We start from the raw sequence: 25917 nt of genomic DNA, 5'->3' as shown, positions 1-25917 counted from the left end.
CAGTACCGATCCCGAGGTGACTTTGGCGCAACGGTTAATCGCACCGCTGCAGCGAGGTCCTTCAAAATACCGGGTTCGAGACCGGACCACCTCGCTGACCCGATTTCTCTGAAAACCTACCCCCGGGGAGATGAGATGAACGACGTCGCACCCTGATGGATCTGGTCCCCTGAGACCGGGAATCGCAGGAGGGCCTTTTTTTTGCACTTCTCATTATTCTCTTGGTCTTCCTTCCCACACGCTCCTTTTGTCTCACAAGGAGCACCTGAAGATTTAATGTCCCATCCAAACGACACACTATTCATTCATCATGGCTCTGTCTATACTTTATTTAGGATCTCATCTACACAGAATATACTATCAAGTTGAGTACCTATCCACATTGTGGAGCTAGCCATCATCCTTTTCCTCCCCGCGCGGTCGCCTTGTCCAGTACCTAGTAAAACTTCTCTAGCTCTCATTACCCTACGAATTGAAATACGACACAGTCCAGCTATACGATAAAGTCACCCATGGATGCATTGCACTCAGGTACCTAAGATGACTAAAGGAACTTCCGTCTCATTGGGAGGCCTCCCGATCTTGACGTGACCTAACTTCTTCCCTTTGTTTCCCTGGCGTTGTGTTCTTCGCTCTCTGTCTATCATTTACTCTTTGTTTCTCCAAGGTATAGACAATGAAGCGAAGCTTTTGTTGGCTCATCAGCTAAACAGCTGGGTCGCCTCACTGCTTTTTAAAGCTTGCCTACCTTAATGCTCCTTCCCGATAATGGTACGGCTAATAGTTACTAGCCGTAGACGCCGTGATCTCCTGTTACCTTAATTACCCTATCCGGAAGAAGGGGGACGGAAGGAACAAGAGACTTGGAGCATCTCACCGTCGAAACAATCAATTTGAAGAGGATCCCCTTATAATAACCTAAAAACATCACCCGTCAGCCCTATCTACAGAAAGCAACCCTGTTACTGCATTTTGCATACCCAATCAAGGCACCCGAACAACCCTAACGCCAACTCCACTCCCCGCGCAAATGCAGAGATTCAAGACGCAACAACAACGATCGGTCCAAGAGCACACCCAGCCCTCTCTATAAGACAAGAGGATTAAACAGGAGTCGACACAGGAACAGGTCGGATCGAAAAGACCACTGATGACGCTAACCGGATCAGATCTAGCGAGGCTCATTGGTCTCGTGCTCCACCTCCACTGGACCAGATCCGATCCGATCAAATGAGATCCGATCAGATAACAACTGGCAGGGTTGCGAAACGTACTGTACGGATTGACCCAGGTAAGGTAGGTACTTACTTCTAATGTATTGTACTCGGGACTACAAGCGAGACGGGTCGATGAACAAAAACGCCACCCAAGTAGGGTCGTTGCATTCTTTATGCCCTTCTTCCTCCGATCCTAATCCAGTCAAATTGCATAGATGAAATCCCAATTGACCCCAGATATGTAGTACAGGCAGCGGAAAATATGCGACGTAAAGAGCAAGGAGATGGTTTTTGTAGAACATTAATCAAGGAAATCATGAGTGGAAAACAAGACTCGTTGGTCGATGTCATAAACCCGTATAAAGTAATAAAGCAACAACAGAAAAGAAAAAGGAGTAACATTTTTTTCAGTTCCATACAACAAGGGAAACGCAAACCGGCGGAGAAAAGAAAATGCCCAACGGAAACCCAGCCAAGCTCCCCTTGAGAGTAGAGATTACACATTTCAAAGCGTCAAGGTAGAAATAGAAAACAGAAAGGAAAAGAGCAAATATAGAACGGTTTTTGATCCAGGCTCACCGGCCCTGAGCAAGAGAAGTCCGCAATCCATCGCCCATAAAACACACACACAAAAAAAAAAAAAAAAAAAAAAAAAAAAGAGGAAAGAAAAGGTAATTAGAGCAGCTTGAGATGGAGAGATGATGTGTCATGATCATTTAGTGACCGTAGTTGCCGCCCCAGCCTCCACGACCAGTGTTGCCGTAGTAGTTGGTGAATCCTGCACCGCCGTAGTTACCGTAGCCGGTCGCCTGATGGTGGCTCTGGGTAGCGGCTGCTTGGTGGCCACCAAGTCCACCCAAGCCTCCATACTGGGGGTTCAGGTGGGGATAAGCACCAAATCCCTGCTGGCCCTGCTGGCCCTGCAAAGGAGGAAGTCCGGTTTGAGCTTGAGACTGGCCGGGAACGCTGTTGGTCGCAGATCCGGGACGGTTGGCCTGTGCCAACGAAGGGCTGGGACCGCCGGCCTTGGGTGTGTCGAAAGCCTTCGTTTCCTCCGAGGTCACCGGGGGTTGCTGGGAGATGGGCTGGCTCTGGCCAAAGCCCGCCTGGGAACGTCCAAAAACATCAGACATGCCCGTGCCGAACGCATTGGCCCCGGCCGCAGTCTGCTGGCTCTCCGAGGGCTGGGCGGAGCCGGTACGTCCGTAAACGGATTCCCGGCCTGGCATAGCTTGGTTGAAGGTGCCGGCCGCCGCAGGCGACGAAGAGTGGTCATAGGAAAAGCCGTGGGGCTGTCCGTACATTCCAGTCTTGCCGTACGGTCCGTACTGATTGCCGTAGGCATATTGGGCGGCGCTGTGGGGCATGTAGTGATCATCATAGCGGCGAGCGTCATCATACATCGGACGGTTTCGGCTGTATTGGTTCATCTGGCTCATGTACGTCGCATAGTGGGGGTTGGAGAAGTAGGGGTACTGGTATTGGTAGGCGGCATGACCAGGCATGTGCGCCGCAGTCGGGGTTTGAGCAGTCGCGGGAAGAGTGGGATTAGGCGTGTTGTGACCACTGTTGGGGGCATCGACGTGACCGTAACGGCTGGGGGGCTGGGTGGTGGGAATGTGCGGCTGTACTTCGGCACCGGAAACACCGAATCCAGCACCCGCTCTCTGGGCAGCGGTGGCATCCTGAGACTGGCCGTAGGTGCCGTAATAGTTGTAGGGGAGCCGCTGGTCGACAGCGTAGAAAGGCGAGTACTCGCTGCTGCTGGTGACGGCGGGTTGAACGGGAGCCTGGTTAGCGAATGGCTCCTGGATTTGAGGCTGAGGCTGCGAAACCTGCTGGCTGAATGGGTCGTAGGGCTTCTGGGCGTCAGTGTAGCGAGAGAAGTCGGTGAAGGAAGATTCGCCGGCGGAGACCTGAGGAACAGGAGGAAGTCCAGGGGCTGGGCGCGAGACAGCGGGGCTGCCGGTCGAAGCATGCGGCTGGGTAGAAGGAGGCAAGGAGGCACGGGGGGCTACCGGGGAGTGTTGAGGGGGCTGAGCCCGGGTCTCAGCGTCCTCGCGGTTCTCGTCGATGTCGACGTCGGCAGAGTCGCCGTTCAGACCCATGCTGCCGAACTGCACGGCGGCCCGGTCAACAGCGTGGTTTCCAGGCATAACCACTGCTTCCTGCTGTTCCATAACGCGACGCTGGGCGCCCGGGCCCCGAACGCTGTGTCTCAATGAGCTGCCAGGGTAGGCACCAGGGGCGCCACGGCCAGGAGTTCCGGTAGAGCCGACATTGTGGACATCAAAGGCGCTACCAACAGTGCTGGCTGCAGTGGCGGTAGGAGCAGGGAGAGAAACATCGGGAATCTGCGCGAGGTTCGTCCTGGTCAAATCATCCTTGGGAGGAGTGACCTCGGTCGAAGGAGGGGCTGCAGCTGGCGCCTCAGGCTGTTTGGGAATGACCGGTTCGGGTGCCTTTTCGACGGGGACGGGAACTGGTGCAGGGACCGGGGCAGGAATAGGTGCAGGTTCGGGAGCTTTTTGCTCTGCTACTGGTTCAGCAGCGGCAGGTTTTTCGGGAGCGGATGTAGGGGCAGGTTCGGGAGCAGGAGCGGCCGGAGCAGCAGGAGCAGGAGCGGAAGCGGGGGCGGGAGCTGGAGCAGCAGGTTTCTTCTGGGTGGGAGGAGTAGCAGCAGTGGTAGCGGTAGGAGGAGCGGGTTTGGCAAATAAACTGGCCCAGCCTTTCTTGGTGCCTTCGGGGATGACGCTGCTCTTGGGCGTGTCCTTGACATCCTCCTTCGAAGTGTCGGTCGATTCAACAGTTGTAAATTCAGCGTCCGCCACCTTGTCGGTTTTCTGCGCCTCGGGAATAGTTGTCGCGGCCGACTCAGCAGTGGATGCAATAGGAGCGGCAATAGCTGGCTTCTCCAATCGGCTTCCATTGGTATGAGCACCTGCACGGCCACCCCGACCGCCCCGACCGCGATCTCCGCGAGCGCGACCACGGCCTTCGAATCCACCACGTCCACGGGCTGCTCGGACAGAAACAGGAGTTGTCTCGGTCGGGGTGCTCTGTACCTCCTTTGGCTTGGGTCGACTCCGATCTGTGGTCTTCTTCTTTACCTCACCCCACTGGGAGACGTTGCCTGATGAGACCGGAAGACACAATGTTAGCCAGGCCGTAATAATGACGGAAGTGAATAAGCTAGTGAGGAGGATGTGGTAAGGGTCGCACCTTCGGTTATGCGATCAATTGCAGCCTCGAGGTCACCATCAGCATCCTCCAAGGCGAAGACTAGGTCCTCGTTCGTCCAGTCGGGGAACAGCTCATTCAGCATAGGCAGAGTGTCGGAATATTTCTTCTTCATCTGACCGATTTCGCCCTCATCTTCGAATGCGGACAGCGTATCCTCTGAGCTGTCTGCCTTTGCAGATCTGCTGCTGCCACCTCGACCACCTCTGGAGCTATAGCCGCCTCGACCACCGCGAGTAGACACCCTGCCACGAGAAGCAGCGGGTCGTGATTGAACGTCAGACATATCGTTCTAATGGGAATTTGTGTGGATTCTCCCAGGACAGCAGAGGAGAGAAAGAGGGGAGGAAGGGAAAAAGGGAAAGGAAAGGAGGAAAGAGGACGACGGGAGAAAACAAGGTGTGGCTAGTGGAAAAGAAAAAGCGGGTAAAACGAGGTTTAGTTGGTTCAAGAGGTAGAAAGATTTGGTGTGAATTTCAAGAAGAAGGGAAGGGAGAGGTGGAAAGGTTTGGTTGGTTTGGTTTAGGTTTAGGTCAGCTTTTTGGCGCCTGAGGCTGCAGGCTGCTTCGGGGCGGTACCGTCACTTACGGAGTATGTATGTTGGATGTATGTATGTACCTGCCACTTCGTAGGAGTACATACACTAGGTCGAGGTGAGGTGAGATTGATTCTATGACTGTCATCAATTCCTCATGTGAGATATCAACTCTCAATCAACCCAATAATTATGAATTCCTCCCCATCCACCGATCATCGTCGTGTTCACCCGCCACCTATTAGGTACTGTGTATGCAAAAATACCCACACCCCCGTCCGTAACGAACCCGTTCAGCGTTGCCTCACGCTGGAGGCGGAGTACCCGTAGCTAAAGGGCACCCTGAATATTCAGGCAGGTCTTTTAGCGAGTAACGCTAAAGTCCGAGAGAGTTGGCCCATTCGTCATCCATTGACGATGATCATGGATTCAATACTTACGGAGTAGACAATAGTATATCCCTTGATATACTCCCCCTTCCTTCTCAGCTCCTTTCATACCTCAGACCATTTTCACCTCGAACAGAGAAATATTTACGCCGTAGTTTGTCAATGAGCAGTTAATTAACCACCTACAAATAGTCATCGTCGTTGACTATTCGCATTAACTACTCCTCCGTGTAGATAACTAGTTACGTAGTTAACCAAGTCTGGGGAAGTGACTAAGCCCGATTTCTCACCGCCTTCCCGTCCTCAGGCCGAAGTCGAAGTTTGCCGGGTCAGTCAACCCGTCAAAAATCACCCCATGATTATCTTCCGCGGTGACTAACCACCCTTTTGACATCCCTTCTCGTCTTCCCCTCCTAATTGATCGGTACTCAACCCTGTCAGCACCATGAAGGGCACGTCGGTCTTGCGCTTTGCGTCTTGGCCGAAAATCCACCAGCCATTACCCCGTACCCCTCGCCAATCTCAGCAGCTGCTCAACGCCCTTACATCCTCCTTTCGTCGTCAGTTGGACCAGGAACACCCATCTTCCATTTCACCGTCAGAGCAGCCTCACAATGGTGATAGCCCGCCGGAAAACCCGAACTCGTCCATACTTGCGACCGACAAGCATGTGCAGAGAATTCTGAGAAACCCCCTCTTCCGCAAGACACCTAACAACTCTCCTGTTCAGCTCGACGAACACAAGTTGCGCACGGAACCAATGGCGCTCTTTGATGATCTAGTCGCATCTGGCTCGGTTACCACCTCGACTCTTCGGCGTTGTCTGCAATCGCAGCTATGGCTTGCAAGCCGTCATACGGGAGATGGTTACCTCAAAGCCATGAGAGAGTCGCGGGCCGGGTCGAGGTTCGTGGACTGGTGGTTTGCGTCCGGCACCCGTGCGTTACGAATTCTCTTCAAGTCCCAAGCATCGACTCGGACTCTAGTGAAGTTCATGATGGCCGAGGGACTACGACCTACCGCCATGGGTTGGCTGGACCTACTGGCGAAAAAAGACCTCGGAGAACGCGAACGGCTTCCGAGGGACGCTGCTATTGAGCTTTACCGTGTATTTCTACTTGAAATGGTTATGTGGGAGCTTTTTGATGGTGGGGGCGGTTGTGGAGGCGTGCTCGCTGCCTTACAATGTTTTGTACAGTCTGCCGGGAGCTTGCTTGCAATTGCCAAAAAAGACCGGGAATTTCACTCCGCCGCGCTTCTTGATGCGGCTGTCAAACTGCACATGGCTTTAAAGACAGTGTCCCCTGAAATCCCCGTTGCTTCATTCGAAGATCTTGTCAAGATTCAAGAACAAGTGTGGCCCGTGGCGCGCAGGACTGCCGTGCTGCATCTCTACCACCCTACACAAGCAAACCCTACCCCATTTCTCCAATACGCGGGGCGACAGTCTCCTGATCATGTTGAATCATGGACCCGAAGGGATCAAGCGTCCTTTATGCGGGGTGGATTCAAGGCACTTCAGGTTATGCTGGACCAGGGCCGGTCTGAGGATGCCTCTGATCTGGCACAGATTATGCAACGGTCGTTGCCTGCTCTAAAAGACCAAAAAGCGGTGCAGAATGGATTCGGGTGGCATGTGGAGGAGAACTTTCTCGCCCGCGTGAACCTTGCGACCACGTGACCTTGAGCAAGGCGTACACCATAGATGCCTTCGTTTTCTCCCGACCATCGCCTCCCAGACTCAGACTCCCAGACCGTCAACGTCATGGATCTTCCCCGACCGGAGAATGGGACTGATTCGTCAGTGCGATCCGCGAATGGCGGACCGGCCATTGTCTCATACGATCACGCCAACCCACGCTACTCCGCATCCTGCTCCACCCAGCCAGCCACACAAATGGGGCGATTCTCCTCTCCTTGGCATGCTTACTACTCCGTTACTCTAGTACACACTCATCCCCCCTTCCCATGAGCCCCGTCTAGCGCAGCTTATGTACTCCGCTACTGACTGTACCTCGCGAGCTGAGCTTCGGAGCATTAGTTTCTGAAGCTTCTGGTCGCTAATTTGCCCTCCGCCCCGAAATGATTTCCAGACTGAGTTCCGCATAAATCGGGTTTAGCGCCCTACGACGTCCTTAGTAAACGTCACCGCGCAACCTCACCTCTCCTTCTGCTCTGACCTACTCTCATCAACTGAACACTCTTCCTCTGGATTTTAGTATTAGTAGGCATCAATTCTAGCCAATTCGCGGTCGCTACCTATCAGCGACGCTTCTTCACTTAAAATTATTCCAACCTAAGCACCCAAAATCGTTTGGGACTACTCCTACCTTGCCACCATGTCTACGGAGCCTACCGTCAACACCAGCACAACTGCAGTTCTGGGTACGTTCAGCCATCCTGCGCCTTTTTCCCATGCGCCCTGTCTAAGAGATCCCGGGCGATTCATCAACCGATACTAACGTTCCGCATCTTAGAACCTCCCAACACCACTGGCGCTGACGTCACCAAGACGGTCCCGGACGATGCACCAAAACAGACCAATGGTAACAACCATTCGGCCAAATCAGACGGGGCTGGCCATGCGCCTGTAGAAAGCAACTCTAAAGATGCAGTTGGACTGGCGGATACAGCCAAACCGGCGGAGGAGCCACTATCCGGCGGTCCGGCTCTCGCTCCGGGCGTCGATTCTCAGAAGCCTGCTGGGGAGGCCAAGCTCGACGCGCCCAGCACAGGCGACAAACGGGAACTTGAGTCGACCTCTGTCCCCACGGATACAGATAAACCTGCCACTGAGTCCGACTCGCCCACCGTCGCGCCAACCGCCAAAAAACAAAAGACTGACGAGAAGGCTACTACCGCAAATGGCACGCAAGCAAATGGAGAGAACAAGAAGGCAGGTCGCTCGAAGAAGGTGAAAGAAGCTGTGAAGAAGGTGATACCTACGGATGGTATTGGTAGTCGGACTCGCAGCCGGACCAAGGCCGTGTCTTGAGGTGGTGGCATTGTCAACGGATACTCATATATGCATCGATGAGCTGGACGACATTTCCGTTGTTTCTTCTATGGGTGCCATGCAGTATGGTCGCAATAGGAGGTAGGCTCAACGCATGTCAGCGTATTGTTTTGTTCGTGGAGCCGTAGTTCGGACATGTCATCTCTTCAGATAGTGGTTTACGAATAATCAAGGACTATGAGCCATCGTGTTCTGTTACTGCTCGTGATGAGGAGACCCAATTATTTCGCTGCGTACGGTAGTCGTAATCAATATGCAATTGCGTTAATTTGCCGATATCGGCCGGGATCTGGCTGAGTCATGGCTCCGGAACGGAACAACTCCGAATTCCCCCCACTATTACCAGAAGGGCAAGTCTGTGTCATAGAGGGGAACCGACCTAAAGTATTAATCGCTGGGTGATTATCGTCGGTCTTCGAAATTTCTCTTTTGACCCTACTCCGTTAGAATCACCAATTGTCTCTCACTCGCGGAAATCATGTCTTCTCATATCTGGCTTCGCGCAGAAACAAAGCCCGCCGAGGCGCGGTCTGCTCGTGAGTATTTCCTTCGTCAATGCCATTGCTAACCCAGCCAATGGTTGTCATTCCATTCCATTCCATCCCATTTCTACGTTCACAGTTGGATCTATAGCAAGATCATGAAGAGCTCAGAAAAAGTTAATTGGATGTCCAGTGACCCCGACTACTACTAAGGCGCTCCTTGATGCTGGTTACAAGGTGACAGTCGAACGCTCTACCCAGCGTATCTTTGACGGTATGTTGGAATTCGAACCCCCCTCCGGTCCTTTATGTCGAACAATTGCTGACCCTGGCTTCCAATAATAGATGAGGAATTCGCTAAGGTTTGCCTACCGTTTGCCCGCTTCCCAACACAATGGAATACTCATTATCCGACTGAATAGGTTGGGGCTCCCTTGGTCGAAGAAGGTTCCTGGGTGAAGGATGCTCCTAAGGATGCCTACGTTCTGGGCCTCAAGGAGCTCCCTGAAGAGGACTTCCCTCTTAAACATGTTCACATCTCGTTCGCGCATTGCTACAAACAACAGGGTGGCTGGGAGAAGGTCCTCAGCCGATGGCCCCGTGGAGGCGGTACCCTCTTGGATCTGGAGTTCCTCACGGATGATGTCGGACGCAGAGTGGCTGGTAAGCAGGCTATACTCTGAAATACTTTGAGTCTCGGTACCTAACCATGTAATTTTTTTCTCTTCCGCAGCTTTCGGCTACTCGGCTGGCTATGCAGGTATGCAATGCTTTCGAGGTCATATATCTTTGAAATTGTAACTTACACATAATAGGCTCGGCTTTGGCCGTGAAGAACTGGGCTTGGCAATTGACGCACCAAGGCGAGCCTCTGCCGGGCGAGGTCCCTTACGCCAACCAGCAGCTTTTGATTGAGTCGGTGAAGGAGTCCGTAGAGGCCGGCAAGAAGCAATCTAGCCGGTCTCCCAAGGTCCTGGTGATTGGAGCTGTGAGTACAATTTCTATTGAGATTAGAGAGGCTCATTACTAACTTCTACTAGCTTGGACGCTGCGGTAAGGGTGCCGTACAGCTCGCCAAGGATGTCGGTATTCCGGAATCCGACATCTTGCAGTGGGATATTGAAGAGACCAAGAAGGGTATGGAATCTTATGCTGTCCATTGACTTTCGTTTTCCATGCTAACATACGCTGTAGGCGGGCCCTTCAAGGAGATCGTTGAGGACGTCGACATTTTTGTCAACTGCATTTACCTTTCTGCTAAGATTCCTCCGTTCGTGAACGTGGAATCTCTTGCTTCGCCTAACCGCCGTCTGTCTGTCATCTGCGACGTTAGCGCTGACACGTAAGTCCCAATCAGCTCTTCTCCATGTGCTTGAATATGCACCGCTGACTCTTTCGCTCCTTACAGCACCAACCCTCACAACCCCATCCCCGTGTATGATATCACCACCACATTCGACAAGCCCACCGTGCCCGTCACTTTGCCGGCAGACACCCAGGGCCCTCCCCTGAGCGTCATCAGTATCGACCACCTGCCCTCGCTTCTTCCCCGCGAAAGTTCCGAGATGTTCAGCGAAGCCCTGCTTCCCAGTCTTTTGCAACTGAAGGACCGATCTAATGCCCGTGTCTGGCAGCAGGCGGAGGATCTGTTTAAGGAGAAGGTTGCCACTTTGCCATGATTGATATCCCATAGATTCTGTTGTCTCTTGGCCTGAAAATTGTGCATATAAAATTCAGTTTATTTCGACATTTGTTCCCTGATAAGCTACTAGAAGAATTCAGGAACTAGGAAGCATTTCTTGATGATATCTCCCTCCTATTTAATATCTGTATTACTTCCTCTGCCTACCATAAAATATCAACGTGGGACTTGATCGTGGAAGCCGGTGATTGAAAATGTTGACAACCACCACGGGAATAGTTTTTGGAAGTAATGCGTTTCTCAATGAATTCCCGTCCAGCCATACGCCACCACCAGATACAGTCTAATTAATAGTGATACATCCATCATTCATGATAAGCGCCGTCAGATAAGCTCTGCGCTCCATTTTCCTCGCTTCCCGTTGAAAGAAAAATTCGTCAAGTCGTATCGCATCATATCCATAGCTGAACAATCCCATCATCTGCGGAACACACCAATAACTTCTCATCGTCCATGAACTTGACTGCCTTGACCCAGCCAGAATGTCCCCTCAGAATCTTGCGTACGGAACCAGTACTCACATCCCACAGCCTAACCGTCATATCATCCGAAGCAGAGGCAAGTCGTGTCCCATCCGGAGAAAAGGTCACGGCTCTGACCCAGGACGAATGCCCAGTGATAACTCTCTGCAAGGAGGCCGTGGCCGTATTCCAAACCCGAATTGTCGTATCTTTGGAAGCCGACGCGATAAGGCTGCTGTCTGGAGAGAAAGCCACAGCCCTCGTAAACCCCGTATGGCCCTCCAGCGTTCTGCATAGGGCTCCGGTATTTGCATCCCATACTTTAACAGTCATGTCATCTGACGCCGACGCAATCACCCGATTATCTGGCGAGAAGGCAACGGCTCTGACCCAGCCTGCGTGTCCACGAAGAATTCTGTGCGCGTAACCAGAGCTGATATCCCACAGGCGAACCGTCATGTCATCCGACGCGGAAGCGATTACCTTGCTGTCAGGCGAGAAGGCGACGCTCCTGACGCAGCCCGAATGGCCCGTAAAAGATCGTTCAGCGCGTCCTGAAACCACATTCCACAGTCGAACCGTCGTATCGTCGGACCCCGAGGCAACCCGTCGGCTGTCCGATGAAACGGCCACGGCCCGGACCCATCCAGTATGACCTTGGAAGCTCCTCGCCTGATAACCGGACGCTGTGTTCCAGACCTTCACGGTGGTGTCGTTCGAGACGGATGCGATCTTATCTCCGTCAGGGAATGGAGTCGCGGCCCAAACCCAGCCGGAGTGGCCATCTAGTTTCCGTAAGGATGTCAAATGGTCGTTTGCGGGGCTGGTAGTGTGGGAGGTCTGTGTATGTGGCGGCATTGGTTTCTCTCCCTCTGTATGTGTGTGGCTCTCTCTCTATTGTCACTTCTTTTTGAAATAATATTGATGATGATGAAGCTATGGTCAAGAAAGTAAGTGGTAATGCAAGAGGAGAAAGTGGCAGCCTGGGCGTTTGGATGCACGTGCGGCCGTTGGTTCTTTGTTCCTTCTGTTTTTGCATCCTTTTTGCATCGTCTCCCTGTCACTCCCACTCCCACTCTGACTGCCTCAGATACGACATAACACCGCCTCGGTCTCATGCACATTCATTAAATTCGTCTTCGGCCTAGGGTTCAATAATTCTAAAGATAAGGTTTGCAGACTACCTAAAAGTCCAGTAAGCTAATTGACCCAGTCGGATACATCATTCACTGCAACGTCCAATTCTAAGAAACGGCCTTGGACTCCGGAACTTCATTCTGTCCCTCCACTCCCCATTGCACATGATATCCTTTTATCGCCAGATAGTCTTTCCATTCCTGGTCTCCATTATCTAGCTCCTTATCCGGATCCACGAGGACAAACCACGCCACCAGTGCTCCCAACACTGCGAATCCCGACCCGATCAAGAAGACCGCCTGCGTACCGTGAAATTCATCCTCGCCCCAACTGGCGAGGATTGGCTTGAAGACTTGCGTGCCAACCGCAGCGCCGGCCTTGCTCCATGCGGCGGCCAGGCCCACTCCGTGGCCGCGTAAGGCCGTGGGAAAGCTTTCACTAGCAGTGAGAACGATCGTGGATCCCGGTCCGATCTCTCCCAGAGTGAGGAAAACGCCGTATAGAACGATGAAGAGCGCCAGGTGTTTCTCGATATGTTTCAAAGCGCCACCAAGGACAAATCCCAGTATCGCTTGAAGGATGAATCCGAGGGCCATGGTACGGCGACGACCGATGCGATCTGAGAGGAGACCGCCGATGAAGGCTCCCGGAATATAAAAGCAGTTTATCAGGGTACCCCACGCCATAGTCAGAGCGAGAGAGGAATTCGGGTTGACGCGGCCGACGATCGCAGACGAGAAAAGTCCAAAAGGGTAGGAAATGTAGTTGTAAATGAACCATGAGCCGCAGACCCCGAGAAGCGGTCGCCAATATTTCTTTAACGCCAGCCAATATGGTACTCGCTGATTCCTCATGGAGCTCTTGCGGTAGGCCGAGCTGACAGCCATGCGGTATCGAAACCAGAAGATTGACAGCGGTGGTATGGCGCCCATGGCCAGCGCAACGCGCCAGACCTTGTCGTAATTGCTCACTCGCTGATGGAAGCACAGAAGCAGGAGCAATGGGACTAACGCCCCGAAGGCAAAACCGAGTGATGCAGATAGGTCGGCAATCATAGCGAAGATAAATCCTCGCTTGTTACGAACAGCGGACTGTTCGTCGGTCGCTTCGGCTGCTCCGGCGCCTGCAACGGGGTATTCTCTGTTCATGCTACGATCAGCTCGATGAAACACTGGAGCGTACCAGCTGCAACTCATGGCGGTAGACTCACCCACCAGCGCCGACACCCGCAATGCCGCGAGCAATTATCAGCATCCAGAACATGCCGTCCTGCGTCACACCACTGGCCCCAGCACTGAGCGCGATGCCGAGAACCAAAATCGTAGTAGTGAGAACGGCGCCAGTCTTGCGACCAAGCCTGTCCGACACATACCCAAATGAGAGCATACCAATTATCATGCCAACCATGAAGGCGGTAGACAGACGAGACTGCACGTCAGTGGTGAGCGAATCGGGGTAGATCACCGCCATGATAAGCTCGATATTGCCTATAATGGCAGCGTTGAAGCCATCTGATCCGATAGCTAACCCGGAGAAGACGATCATCAACAAGACGGAGAGCTTGGAGTATTTCCCTGAGGAACCCTCCGCCTGTTCCTGTTCCTGTTCCTCTTGCTCTCCTACGTCATGAATGGTCTGTATTTGAGCATTTTCCTTGGACAGGGGGCTTCCATCGCTCGCGGGACTTGAGGTTATTTCGACAGTCATTCTGATCTGATGCAGCCCTTGCTGACTGCATGAGAAATGCACCTCCCATGGTCGGCTGTATTTATACGCTCTTCGCCTATTTTGATCGGCCAATTCCGGTTATCTCTATGGTTTGAGCGAGCGGCACAATGCCTTGACCAGGCCTGGTATTCATCGCTTATCAGGCAACTGGAGGCCGATCCCGACCGACTAATGTCCCTGGGCCAACCATCGTGATGCATGAGAAGGCCGGCGTGCTGCGAGGGATGCTAAGGGTGCCGTAGCGTGGCGACCGGCGTCTGGGGCTGGGCGAGTTAGGGCTACGGTAGAGCGCGGGGAAAACGTCGTATCGACTGTCCTCTTCGGCCATAGTCGCTTTCTGCATGATCCACACGGCAGTTATCTCTTGTTCTTGGCTCTTTGCTCGTTTGTTGGCTTGCTCGTCTACTTTTATCTCTCGGACAGTGTTAGGTCTCGTCAACCTCTATGGTCCATTAGCTTTGCACTGTGTTCGCCATGTCGGAAAAGCAGCTTCGTTTACCTCTCTTCCAAGAGGCAAAGCAGACACCAGGGAGCGACGTGATCAGGCGCTCCAACAAAGCTTTCTTGCCTATCTTGTTCATATTTTTGATTTCGGGTGTCGGAATTTTCACAAAAGGGAAAGATTGTTTTACGAAATGTTTTCAGCACTTCAGCCATGATGCCAGTCCGAAGACTCTCGCTCCAGCCTCTCGTTTCGAGGAGTTCCAACAATGTTCCATCAAGAATTTTCACGACACGGGACTTGAATTCCTGGAAACTGCAGTCCCAATTGCTTTGGAAGACTTTGAGGAACGACGCAATCGACTTGCTCGGGCTCTGGTAGCGGATGGAGCGGACGCCTTCGTTGTTGAGCCTGGCTACACGTTCAAATATTTTGCAAACGTCAGCCAGCCCGAATGGGAAGTCTGGGAGGTATGTCACTATTCATCGTCTTGTCCTTCGTCGGATTCTCACCATATCTCTAGCCAGAAGAACGGCCTTTCCTCATGATAGTGCAGCCGTATCGCCATTCGTCTGGCCAAGTCACTGCAAAGACGTCTTTTCTCTGTCCGTCATTCGAGGCAGAGCGTGCTCGCCTTTTAGACATGCCCTTTTCAGAGTCGTTGGATATTGTTCCGTGGGAAGAGCATTGGAATCCGTACGAGACTCTAAAGCGATCCAGCGTCTTTTCTGGCCTTGAAAGAGTCCCGCGGCTTATGGTAGATGAGGAAATGCGTGATTTCATTCAGCGTGGCCTGGGAGACAATGGGTTCCAGGTCATCGGCTTGCAAGGCGAGATAGAGCGAGTAAGGCAGATCAAGTCCGACAGGGAAGTAGGAATCCTTCAGGCCGTGAATACCGGGACAGTAGAAGCTGTGCGGCAGATGAGGAAATGTGAGAGCCTTGAATATTCATTTGACTTCGCGCCGCAGCTGAGACTTTGACCCTCTAGGTCTTTATCCCGGATTGACCGAAAACGAAATCTCAGAAGTGTTGGACAATACCCTTCGTTCCGCTGGTTTGGAACCGTTCTTTGATATTGTGTTGTTTGGTAAGTCGGCTGTTGATCATACTTTATATACTAACTCGTTCCACAGATGAGAATGCCTCAAATCCTCATGGAGGAACTAATGGCTCTAAGGTTCTTGAGGCGGAAACCTTCGTCTTGATTGACGTTGGGTGTGTCTCGTTTCTATGCCCACCGTATGAGGGTCACAACTGACCTGCCCAGGGCGCATCTTCTTGGCTACTCATCAGATATTTGTCGTACTTTCTTCCCTCCATTTCTTGAAAAGCCGTCCAAAAATAATCTGGTGCCACCAATTCTGGAAGAGAAACTGAAGGTACTACTATACAAAGATCAATCGGATCTTCCCTGCGTGGTCTGCTGACAGAGGCAGGTGTGGGACATCGTTCTTGAAGCTCAGGTGCAGTCTAGCCACCACTTTCGAGAGAACTCAACTGCCGCTAGCGTCGATATTGCAGCTCGCAGTGTCATCAGTGATGCAGGCTACGGTGATGCGTTCACCCACCGAGTTGGTCATGGTATTGGAATCAAAGGTAAACCTCCCGCGTGCTTATTTCATTGTTCAAACTATGATGTAGGGCTAAGATCTTATCAGCCCATGAGAGCCCATACTTGAACAAAGGCAATAATGAAACCTTCCTCAAAGCGGGCATGACATTCACCTCGGAGCCCGGGATTTACTTAGTGGGCAAGTTTGGGGTCCGTCATGAGGACATTTTCCTGGTGCAGGAGAATGGCGAGCCAATTCTATTGACAGGCACGCAAGCACAGGGACCTTGGGATCCTTGAATCACCTTATCACTAGAAAAAGCATGTCAGTGATAGTTCAGTGCCAGCATTCCTTAGTAGGTAGATAATACCTACAACTCTACTCGGGGCAATGCAGCGTTTGTACATAACACAGAATAGATAGACAAGACAGGGGTAAAGAAATTGGGATGCGCATTTGTTGCCTGATTATTTCAAAAGCAACCAATGATTTTCTATAACATTGCACTACTGCCCAACAATCACACCAAATCATACCAAAGCCATCCAAACAGCCCTTAATAAGCAGTCACCTGATCCTGTCGTTCATTCTGCCCGCTGCCGTCTTGATTCTTTTTTTCGTCTTCTTTCATTTGGGCTGCCTAAATTATCCTCCAATGAAGACTCATGACATTCCAACCATCTTGGGGACAGCGGTTTATGGATTGACAATCACCCATCACAGATCGCCTGCAGAGATCTTCGGCCTCTATTGAAGACAATCCCTCTTTCCGTTCACTCCTTGTCGATCATCCATGTCGATCCACCGATTGTCCGGTTATCGCTGACTCCTTGGTCTTGCGAGGTGTCTCATTTGCGAGGCTTCCAGGATCCCGAAATAGTGCCGGACGAGCACTGTGAGAAAAATGTGGAGATAGCCGGAGGACGGACGCTCGGCGCTGATGAACCTCCGGACAGGCAGCCAAAAGAGCCGGCTCTCCCCTCTCCTCCTGTCTGCGAACCCTTCTCCCTGCATGGAAATTATCGTGCTACCATGATTACACGCATCGGTCGGAGATTTGATACTACTATTTGCCTTGGAACATTGCTAGATTGTACGCCATTCATTTACTTGCACTGGAGTGGCCCTTTCTGTCTGTCTTCGTCAGTGATTTTACCCCATTCTCCACACCGCCGGCTTTTTATGGGGAAAAATACGGCTGACAAGATCGCAGGCATCCTGTCATAACCGGCAACTCGACGCCGAAATCTCCACCGCGTACATAACATCCCTTAGTGAGCCTACATCAGATGTAAATACGACTTGCCGCTTGAATATTACCCCTCCGAACCCTCCGACGTTCCCCGCCCGATTCTCGCAACACGGCCAATGGAGCTGCGATAGGACATCGACTCAGCTCTGCGTCAACACCATACATACACAATCACTCCCAGTCTTCCCTCCCGGACGGATTGATGCAAGAAAAGCCAGGCACGGTCGCCGCGTATGCGGCCGGTGCATCCCTCGCTGCGGTCGCATTATTCTACGTCTTCGGGCCGAACTACACGATCGATGGCGATGACTCGTTTGACAGCAACCGCAAAAAGAGCATCGTCGGGTTGTCCAATCCCGCCAATGACTGCTTCATCAACTCGGTGCTCCAGGCCCTTGCTGGTCTCGGCGATCTACGCGTATACCTGATCAGAGAACTTCACCGTCGTGAGCTGGATGGACCTGAGATGTACAACCTTCTTCCAGATTTGGATGACTTTCCCCGTGGACAACGACCGGATAAGCTGCGAGAACTCCAACAAGGGACCATTACAAGGGCGCTGAAGGAAATTCTGGATCGGCTCAACGAGCGCCCAATATACAAAAAGACGATCTCGGCTCGAGCCTTTATTCAATCGCTTGAATATGCGTATCGGACCCGGATCAGCCGCAACCAACAGGATGCACAGGAATTCTTGCAGATTGTGGCTGAAAGATTGAGCGATGAATACCACGCCGGTGTCAAGGCGCGACAGCGGGTAAAGGGCACTATCGAGATGCCTGAGGGGTCGGGCACCTCTGAGCAGGAGAACACGGTCGAGTCAGAAAAGAGCCCGACTGAAGTCGAGGTGCGCATTGATGATGGCTCGCCTAGCGGGCTGCCTGCGATCATCGACACAAAACTCAAGGAAATCGATAACGACTATGGTTTTCCATTCGAAGGCAAGATGGAGTCACAGATCGAATGCCAGTTCTGCCATTATCAATACAAACCAAACCAAACCTCGTTCGTGAACTTGACGCTTCAGGTGCCCCAGAAAAGCTCCACTACACTCAACGCATGCTTTGACGGTCTTCTCAAAACCGAGTACATTGAGGATTTCAAGTGCGATAAATGTCGACTACAGCACGCACTAGAAACGAAGACTCAAGAACTAGCGCGAACTCGTGCAGGCAAAGACCAGGAACACCTGGAGAGGGAAATTGAAACGATCCAAGCGGCTCTGGCCAAAGACCCCGAAGGTCCTCTAGAAGGGGTCACCCTGCCCGCTGCTGAATTTGCTCCCAAGCGAAAGATTGCACGTCACATGAGAATCACAGTTTTCCCTAAAATCATTGCAATCCATCTTTCAAGGTCAATCTTTGACCGAAGCAGCTCTACGAAGAACGCAGCCAAGGTATCATTCCCTGAGCGACTACCTTTGGGAGGCATCCTGAACCAAACATGGTTCAAGCTGCTAGCGATTGTCTGCCACAAAGGCAGTCACCACAGCGGGCACTACGAATCTTTCCGACGCAACAATCTCTATCCGCCTTTCGCAACCCCTGGGGCCTTCAGCTCCTACGCCCAGAGTCGAGCAGTCAGCGCCACTCAGTCGCGGGCCCCAAGCCCTCGTCCGGAGGCCCGCAACGTTCCGGATCAAGAGTCTTCCAACCCTAACATGTCGGCGTCGACATCCTCGCCGTCTCTCTCGTCGCTATCCTCCTCAGAGCCATCGCAGTCCGCATCAACCAAGAAGTCCTCCAAAGCGTCATCCCAGCTAAACGCACCTTCATCACCCGCTCGCCCCAGCACCTCAAGCTCCCGCATTTCTTTCCAGAGCCATCGCTCAAAATCCAAGCAACGGTTATCCCCGGAATCGGCTCCCCAGAGCCCTGCCGCCACCGAAGGTAGCCGCTTCAGCAAGTCCGGATCAAGAGCATCATTCATGAGCGAGCGCATATCACCGAGTCCCTCATTCGACACCTCTTCAGGATCCACCTCGCGCCTTCGTCGGCGCCGCAAAGCAAACGACCGCTGGTGGCGTATCTCCGATGAAAAAATCAAGGAATGCAAGACCTCCGACGTGCTGGGCATGCAAAAGGAAGTCTACCTTCTCTTCTACGAAATGGAGAAGCCTGCACATGGTCCGCAAACCCCTACTGCCATTTGATGCCTGTCTATTCTCTAGTGATTGTCCCACTCACTCACTTCCCCTTTCCCCTAGGGCCGTGAACATAGAATATTGAATGAACGATATATAGATGGAGGACTCGACATAAACTGCACATATCACCGACATTTACGTCTATATAACTAGTTAGGAGTTTGGGTTTCGCGCATGTATATGAAATATATGCATATATTGAACAAGTGTTACCTACGGGATGACATTTAAGGTCTTTTATCAAAGCTAGATTCTCTTTGTACTTAGGTCAATCGTGGAGATGTCATTTGTTACATGAATAGATTATCTTGAAGTTTCTGTTACTCTGCATACGTCCCATTCCATAGGTCTGAGGATCTAGACGTTGGTTTAGGATGTGTTCTCCAGACATGGGAATGGAATTATCCAGGCTTAACATATAGTTTACAATGACCAACCACTAAGAATAGCCCTTCTCTGATTTAAATCCTGGCCCCTATCCATTCCTGGAGCACATCCCGTTGTTTCGACTTCGACTCTCGAATCATAAACTCCGTGAACAATTGGATGTGAGCTTCCCCGGAGGCCGAGAAATGAGAGACGGTTGGATGAACGGCCTAAAAAAAAGGAGAGTCAGTGGTTTCACATTCCGCTTGCATTGATTTGAAGGAATGATAGTGGGAGATCAGCTCTGCCATACCGATAATTTTCTTGCAAACACATCAATGTCATCAATAAAGATCTCGTCCGCGCCGGAGACAATGAGAATATCACGAATTGGAAGACCAATCCACCATTCTGGCGGCGCTCTGAGAGGATCGAGATAATTGTCTCGGGGGGCGGTGCCGGTGAACTTGGCAGACCAATCTTCGAGAGCTGGGATGTGCAGGACGTCTTTGGTTCGATTACGTCTCATGGACTCAGAGGACTCGGTGTCAAAGGTAACCCATGGAGAGAAGAGAGCTGCACCGAGAAAAGTGGCTCCTGGAGGAAGAACTATCGGAGAAACCTCCGGATGAGGATGGATGATGTGAGAGAGTAGGGATAACAATAGGTGGCCGCCCGCGGAGTCCCCAGTGAGTATGACCTGGAATAGTGGGTGAGCATCGTTCTCATGGTTTGTGCACCGCTGTTGGTTTGGTGATCAACAGGAAAAGAAATGGAATTGACCATGCATACTTTAGATGAGGCGATTCCCTTGGTTTGAATGAGATAGGAAAGGAGGCTACATGCTTGCTCTAGCTGTCTTGGATAATGCGCCGTACTGCTTACATCTATTCCAATGTCTGTTAGTCGGCAGTTGTGTGGTATTAGACGTATAGTCGTACCGTATGATAGCAGTAACACAGCTAGGTTTTTGCCGGTGCGACGAAGCTCTTGCACGATGCTCCAAAGGCCTTCGAAGTGTGCACCGGTGGCGTATATGGCGTATCCGCCCCCTAATCAACTCGAGTTAGATATCAACGGCAAATCCAAGATAGAACTACGCCCATGATTACCATGACAGTGGAACAGCACATGTTCAGCGGAACTATCACCAATCCAGTGGCCCCGAGTACCATCCCCTAGATCCACCGTGTGGGCTGGACTATCTATTGACTTCACAAAGGCGGTATACGCTTGGTCCGTAGTCGGCGAAAGACCTCTGGAGGATTTGTCAGAAATCTGCGCGAGGGGATAATGCTTCCTAGGATCTGGTGATGACCATACACAATTGTCCGCGTGGGAAGATTGTGGACCACTTCTCGCATAGCTGTGTACGTAACATGGCGATAGTATGTCGAGGCTCGCTCCGAGCCCTGTAAAGGCCAAGCAAATGCAGCCGAGACAATGCTTGGAACTGATTGGCCAAGACGTCAATATTAGCCGGGTGCATGAAGGCAAAAAGACATGTCAGATGGCCAAGATATACTTGTTTTCAAGATTCCCCATCCAGCTGCCAGTCTGTCTCCAACCGACAGAGTTGGTTTTGTACCCATATCGCAACAGCTTTAAACCGTCAACGATAGGCTGGCTGTAGACTGAATTCCCCGTAGAGCACGATCAACTGGATAGTTTCTTCGATAGGTTGGATGGAGCTTGTAGGTTATGAACGAGATACTCGTCAGGTGTGGTCAACGGTAAGCACTATATCAATGCAAATCTCCGCCAATAATCTTCTGCATGGTGCAGTAAAAGATCAGCCAGTGGTCTGTGAATGATGGCAAAGAGGTCCAGAATCAGCCGAGCGTCGAGCAATACCTATCGGTCTCCACGAGGATTCGAAGCCTCCATTAGCTCACCCGAGCATTTGGAGCCATGGTTTGTCATGACGTACCGGTCCCAGACCCACCATGGTCGTTGAGGAGGAATATGAGTCTTTTGGAATCGCTGCTGACAAACTAACTCTTTATTTTATCCGCCTGAGCTGACCGGGAGCAATTGAGCCGTGTATATAACGGGACAAGGATGCCTGGTAACGCAAAGGAAGGAACGGCTGGAAAGAAGACTCCCTCCACATGTGATCTCGAGACCGATCGGGATTAGCCTGGTCAGCAGCGACGGAGATACCAGTATACTCCCCGGAGTTAACTCGAACTGTATACAATTCCTTCATGGGGTTGGGTTTCTGATCCGGAATATATATCTCGCAACACATCTCGAAAGGAGCACTTTTCAGAACGGCACTCGACCCAGGTATGAAATTTCCCCCGTTTTGCTCTCAATGCTCTTGATTTCCTATTACCCATGAGATAGTTCGCTAAGCAGTTTCATAAACATCTTCATTGGCGTCGTGGGCTACGGGTCTCTAGTATGCCGGGAACATCAACGGAAGCTGATTTTGCTTTTTGAGAGCATGGGGCAATTCTTTTCTCATTACCTTTTGCAGTCTTAGTTGAGGACTTTCTAATATGGTCAATATACACCCATGTACATACAGCGTCTGGTGACATTTGGAGGTGTTTTTTGCCTCATCTACTGTACCTCCCCGCGGAGACAAGGATTGCCGTTTTGCAGTGTATGATTGACCCTCAGGTGTGTACAGTCTTTTCATCTTCATGATTTTGTTCTTCTTGCCCATTTCTGAAGTATTATAGATGAGCATAAGCAGCTTAGTACATCATTGGCACATTCGAGGAACCGTATGACCAAGTGTCACTCAAGTCTTTAGTATCTATCGAGCCTGTCTTGATACAGGGGATGTAGATCTAGATCTCGCCTGCGGGATCTGCGACCGGGCTCAAAACCTGTGGGAGGGGCTCCAGTTACTTCAAGTAAGAGGATTTTCCGTTAGATCTCGAAGCAAATGCTATCATCTCAAGTGATTGTAAACATGTTCGAAGAATTCCACATTGTTATTCAGAGCAACTAAGTGCGGTCGGTGCATTGAACGTCTAGGAATGATGGAGGAAGCGGTCTCGGTGACAACGCCGTTGGATAAATTCGCCATTCCTTCAATGGATGGCATCGACATGATGGAATTCAGAGGCCCGAACCCACTCCAAACAAGCATGTAAATGGGGAAAACTGGTTTGCGCAGCAAGCCAGCAACCGACTGTGGAGGCCAGCTTAATGCCGTGGCAGGCGGGCCTGCAAGCGTGCCTCCGCTACGACGCTAGACAGCCGGTGTCTGGGCATGTCGAGCAGCGATCAGCGCTGTGCGACAATCGGAACTACTACTCAGGAGGGTCGAGAACTTGATGCAGTGCCAGCTGGCAGCAGAATGCCAGAAATACCTCATCTGACTACTGTATATTCCTATTCCTAGGATGGCCCGGTCCCCGGACATATCACAGGACTTCCAACGGATGCGTTCAACGACCCCACCGACAGACCCCTCCGAGCAACGCTATTAGATAAGAAGAATGCAATTGATGCTTCACCATTCATGGCATTGCTATCAACTTATCTCTTTTCGTACTTCCAAGATCAGCTGGACGTCAAAAGAGGCATCTAGACCGTGGAAAAGAAAGAGACGGAAATGGGTAGAAGGGGAACAGCAACAAAGCCACGGCTACGGAGATAGATTCCCCGCCAATTTCCCCGAAGTTGGAATGAAGCACGAAAGAAATACGGAGGCAGATGGGTCAATGTTTTCGCAACGACGAGCACCAGGAGCCAGCACCCGAACCAGGAACACCACGCCCGGATTGTGCCAGGATGGGACGGGGAGGAAACCTGATGGATAGACCAGACATTGTCAACAACAATAGTTGCCAGAGAGCAGGATATAGATGATGTTATATTGATATCGGTCAACCGTTGCTGTCTGGTTCATCCGGATTTCCCTCCAGCTCGGGGCCATGGAAGCCGGCTGGCGATGATGTCATGTGACGGGCCGCGGGGATTCCCGGGACGGACGGTGCACGACGAGCCGGCGGCCTAAGGAGTCAGGCCAAAGCATCGTCGTCGTCATGGAGGACTGAAGACTGTACGGAGTAGACCTGGATTCCCTCGGCCACCGGCAAGTCAATTCCTATTAATTCTAGCTGGCTGCCCATTTTTGCTCCCTTTTTTTTTTTCCTTTCTCCTTCTCTCTCTCTTCCCACAATATCGTCATCGTCATCGTTCACCCCCCAACCGGTCACTGAAATCATACTGATCGCATCCGTCCCCACTACCCGGTGAGTTCTTTCGAGTGCTGCTGCCCCTCCATTAGCGGCTCGCTGCCCCTCCTCTGCTGCCCCTTCTAAATACCTGGCTCCGTATTCGTCGTCCGGTAAACCATTTAGCTGGAACTCTGCTGCAGAATTTATTAATTGCTCTTCTCCCTCTTCTCTTTCCTCTTTCTTCATCATATCTCTCTACTTCTCCTTACCCTCAAGCTAATTCCTCCGTCTCTCCTAAGACTTCTACCTACTATCTATCACAATGGGTGTCCTCGAACAGCTCTCTCGCAAGTCCGGTGTCATCGTCGGTGACGACGTGCTCCGTCTCTTCGAATATGCCCAGAAGAACAAGTTCGCCATCCCCGCTATCGTAAGTCAACCGCTCACCCGAGAATTCTGCTCTTAGCTCCTTAGCTCCATACCCTTCCCTCGAATCCGAAGAAGCTCTGAACTAACTTATTCTGCAGAACGTGACCTCCTCGTCCACTGTCATCGCTTCTCTCGAGGCTGCTCGTGACAAGAACTGCCCCATCATCCTCCAGCTCTCTCAGGGTGGTGCCGCTTACTTCGCCGGAAAGGTACGTTGAACATCTTGTGAAGCTATTGCATCTAGGACACCGTGTTAACCTCATTGCTCTTACAGGGTGTCAGCAACGACGGCCAGGCCGCTTCCATTGCCGGTGGTATTGCCGGTGCTCACTTCATCCGTAGCGTTGCCCCCGCCTACGGCATCCCCGTCGTTCTTCACACCGACCACTGCGCCAAGAAGCTCCTCCCCTGGTTGGACGGTCTCCTCGACGAGGATGAGCGCTACTTCAAGCTCCACGGCGAGCCCCTCTACTCCTCCCACATGATCGATCTGTCTGAGGAGCCCGTCGACTACAACATCAACACCACCGCCGCTTACCTCAAGCGTGCCGCTCCCATGAAGCAGTGGCTCGAGATGGTAAGCTTTCCCATTGTGTATGAGTGAAGATCGTGGAGATAGCTAACGCCTAATATAGGAAATCGGAATCACCGGTGGTGAGGAGGACGGTGTCAACAACGAGGACGTTGACAACAACTCCCTCTACACCCAGCCCGAGGACATCCTCGCCATCCACAACGCTCTCTCCGCCATCAGCCCCTACTTCTCCATTGCCGCTGGTTTCGGTAATGTGCACGGTGTCTACAAGCCCGGCAACGTCCGCCTGCACCCCGAGCTCCTCTCCAAGCACCAGGCCTACGTCCAGGAGAAGACCGGCTCCCCCAAGGACAAGCCCGTCTTCTTCGTCTTCCACGGTGGCTCCGGTTCCTCCAAGGCCGAGTACAAGGAGGCCATCAGCTACGGTGTTGTCAAGGTCAACGTCGACACCGATATGCAGTACGCCTACCTGACCGGTATCCGTGACTACGTCCTCAACAAGAAGGACTACCTCATGAGCACCGTCGGCAACCCCGAGGGTGAGGACAAGCCCAACAAGAAGTTCTTCGACCCCCGCGTCTGGGTTCGCGAGGGTGAGAAGACCATGAGCAAGCGTGTCCAGGAGGCCCTGGAGGACTTCAACACTGCTGGCCAGCTGTAAATGTCTTTCCAAAAATAGTTTCTTTTTCCTTTTACGTTCGATTTGACGTCTGCCGATATGACAAATTCAGATACCAGTACATAAATTGATAAATTCGAAGGACACCAAAACAAAAAAATTGATGGTCATATGTAAAACTTTGGATACTGGGGTCGGAGTTGAAAGTTGGTGGTTGATTTGACGATGATGACGATGTATGTAGTATGGAGACGAATTTACACTAATGAGCTCTTTCTTGTCCTAAACGGTTCAAATCCCAACATGCACAACCACCGCTGTTTCAAATGCTTCACCGTATGTCTGATTGTCCGAGTAACCGTCGGGTGTCGAGGGAAGGAGGGGCTGCCCCTCCTTGGGATCCACCACCCACTGGCTGCCTCAGGCAAGCATCGGTGGCCCCCCGAGCCGCCACATCGTGGCGATCATCGTGGCAGTGCATGGTGTGGTGGTGTGGCTAGTGAATTGAGGCGGTGCTACCAACT

At 51.8% G+C, this 25917-nt stretch overlaps 10 protein-coding genes across 10 annotated transcripts; 6 read left to right on the top strand and 4 right to left on the bottom strand.

Annotated features, from left to right (window-relative positions):
- Positions 1-1933: 1933 nt before the first annotated feature.
- On the bottom strand, positions 1934-4743 carry KD926_007239 (putative RNAPII degradation factor Def1; the record flags this gene model as incomplete). Its single annotated transcript, XM_053100074.1, has 2 exons — positions 1934-4350; positions 4440-4743. 2 exons carry the CDS (start codon positions 4741-4743, stop codon positions 1934-1936), a joined length of 2721 nt encoding a protein of 906 aa, XP_052956266.1.
- A 1083-nt stretch (positions 4744-5826) lies between these two features.
- KD926_007238 (uncharacterized protein) lies at positions 5827-7062 on the top strand (the record flags this gene model as incomplete). Its single annotated transcript, XM_053100073.1, has 1 exon — positions 5827-7062. The coding sequence occupies one exon, from the start codon at positions 5827-5829 to the stop codon at positions 7060-7062; it is 1236 nt and encodes a 411-aa protein (XP_052956265.1).
- A 658-nt stretch (positions 7063-7720) lies between these two features.
- On the top strand, positions 7721-8376 carry KD926_007237 (uncharacterized protein; the record flags this gene model as incomplete). Its single annotated transcript, XM_053100072.1, has 2 exons — positions 7721-7766; positions 7859-8376. 2 exons carry the CDS (start codon positions 7721-7723, stop codon positions 8374-8376), a joined length of 564 nt encoding a protein of 187 aa, XP_052956264.1.
- A 499-nt stretch (positions 8377-8875) lies between these two features.
- Positions 8876-10558, top strand: lys1 (saccharopine dehydrogenase (NAD+, L-lysine-forming); the record flags this gene model as incomplete). The annotated part of the gene is made up of 9 exons (XM_053100071.1): positions 8876-8933; positions 9073-9153; positions 9225-9241; positions 9302-9542; positions 9613-9639; positions 9695-9867; positions 9920-10016; positions 10074-10221; positions 10288-10558. The coding sequence occupies 9 exons, from the start codon at positions 8876-8878 to the stop codon at positions 10556-10558; spliced, it is 1113 nt and encodes a 370-aa protein (XP_052956263.1).
- A 415-nt stretch (positions 10559-10973) lies between these two features.
- KD926_007235 (WD40 repeat domain-containing protein) lies at positions 10974-11900 on the bottom strand (the record flags this gene model as incomplete). The annotated part of the gene is made up of 1 exon (XM_053100070.1): positions 10974-11900. One exon carries the CDS (start codon positions 11898-11900, stop codon positions 10974-10976), a length of 927 nt encoding a protein of 308 aa, XP_052956262.1.
- Positions 11901-12286: 386 nt separating this feature from the next.
- Positions 12287-13886, bottom strand: KD926_007234 (MFS general substrate transporter; the record flags this gene model as incomplete). Its single annotated transcript, XM_053100069.1, has 2 exons — positions 12287-13319; positions 13390-13886. The coding sequence occupies 2 exons, from the start codon at positions 13884-13886 to the stop codon at positions 12287-12289; spliced, it is 1530 nt and encodes a 509-aa protein (XP_052956261.1).
- Positions 13887-14381: 495 nt separating this feature from the next.
- On the top strand, positions 14382-16203 carry KD926_007233 (Creatinase/aminopeptidase; the record flags this gene model as incomplete). Its single annotated transcript, XM_053100068.1, has 7 exons — positions 14382-14819; positions 14873-15281; positions 15340-15438; positions 15485-15566; positions 15619-15730; positions 15788-15947; positions 16010-16203. 7 exons carry the CDS (start codon positions 14382-14384, stop codon positions 16201-16203), a joined length of 1494 nt encoding a protein of 497 aa, XP_052956260.1.
- Positions 16204-17358: 1155 nt separating this feature from the next.
- KD926_007232 (putative ubiquitin C-terminal hydrolase) lies at positions 17359-19308 on the top strand (the record flags this gene model as incomplete). Its single annotated transcript, XM_053100067.1, has 1 exon — positions 17359-19308. One exon carries the CDS (start codon positions 17359-17361, stop codon positions 19306-19308), a length of 1950 nt encoding a protein of 649 aa, XP_052956259.1.
- A 455-nt stretch (positions 19309-19763) lies between these two features.
- On the bottom strand, positions 19764-21260 carry KD926_007231 (alpha/beta-hydrolase; the record flags this gene model as incomplete). The annotated part of the gene is made up of 7 exons (XM_053100066.1): positions 19764-19898; positions 19982-20368; positions 20461-20555; positions 20610-20720; positions 20781-20926; positions 20992-21121; positions 21194-21260. 7 exons carry the CDS (start codon positions 21258-21260, stop codon positions 19764-19766), a joined length of 1071 nt encoding a protein of 356 aa, XP_052956258.1.
- Positions 21261-24132: 2872 nt separating this feature from the next.
- Positions 24133-25435, top strand: KD926_007230 (fructose-bisphosphate aldolase FBA1; the record flags this gene model as incomplete). Its single annotated transcript, XM_053100065.1, has 4 exons — positions 24133-24240; positions 24338-24448; positions 24514-24816; positions 24875-25435. 4 exons carry the CDS (start codon positions 24133-24135, stop codon positions 25433-25435), a joined length of 1083 nt encoding a protein of 360 aa, XP_052956257.1.
- Between the last annotated feature and the right edge of the window lie 482 nt (positions 25436-25917).

Source organism: Aspergillus affinis, assembly GCF_023601865.1.
Source record: "Aspergillus affinis strain CMG 70 chromosome Unknown NODE_40_length_256409_cov_85_802654, whole genome shotgun sequence".
Lineage (NCBI taxonomy): Eukaryota > Fungi > Ascomycota > Eurotiomycetes > Eurotiales > Aspergillaceae > Aspergillus > Aspergillus affinis.
The sequence above is the reverse complement of the archived record's forward strand: the minus strand, read 5'-3'. Positions and strand labels throughout refer to the sequence as shown.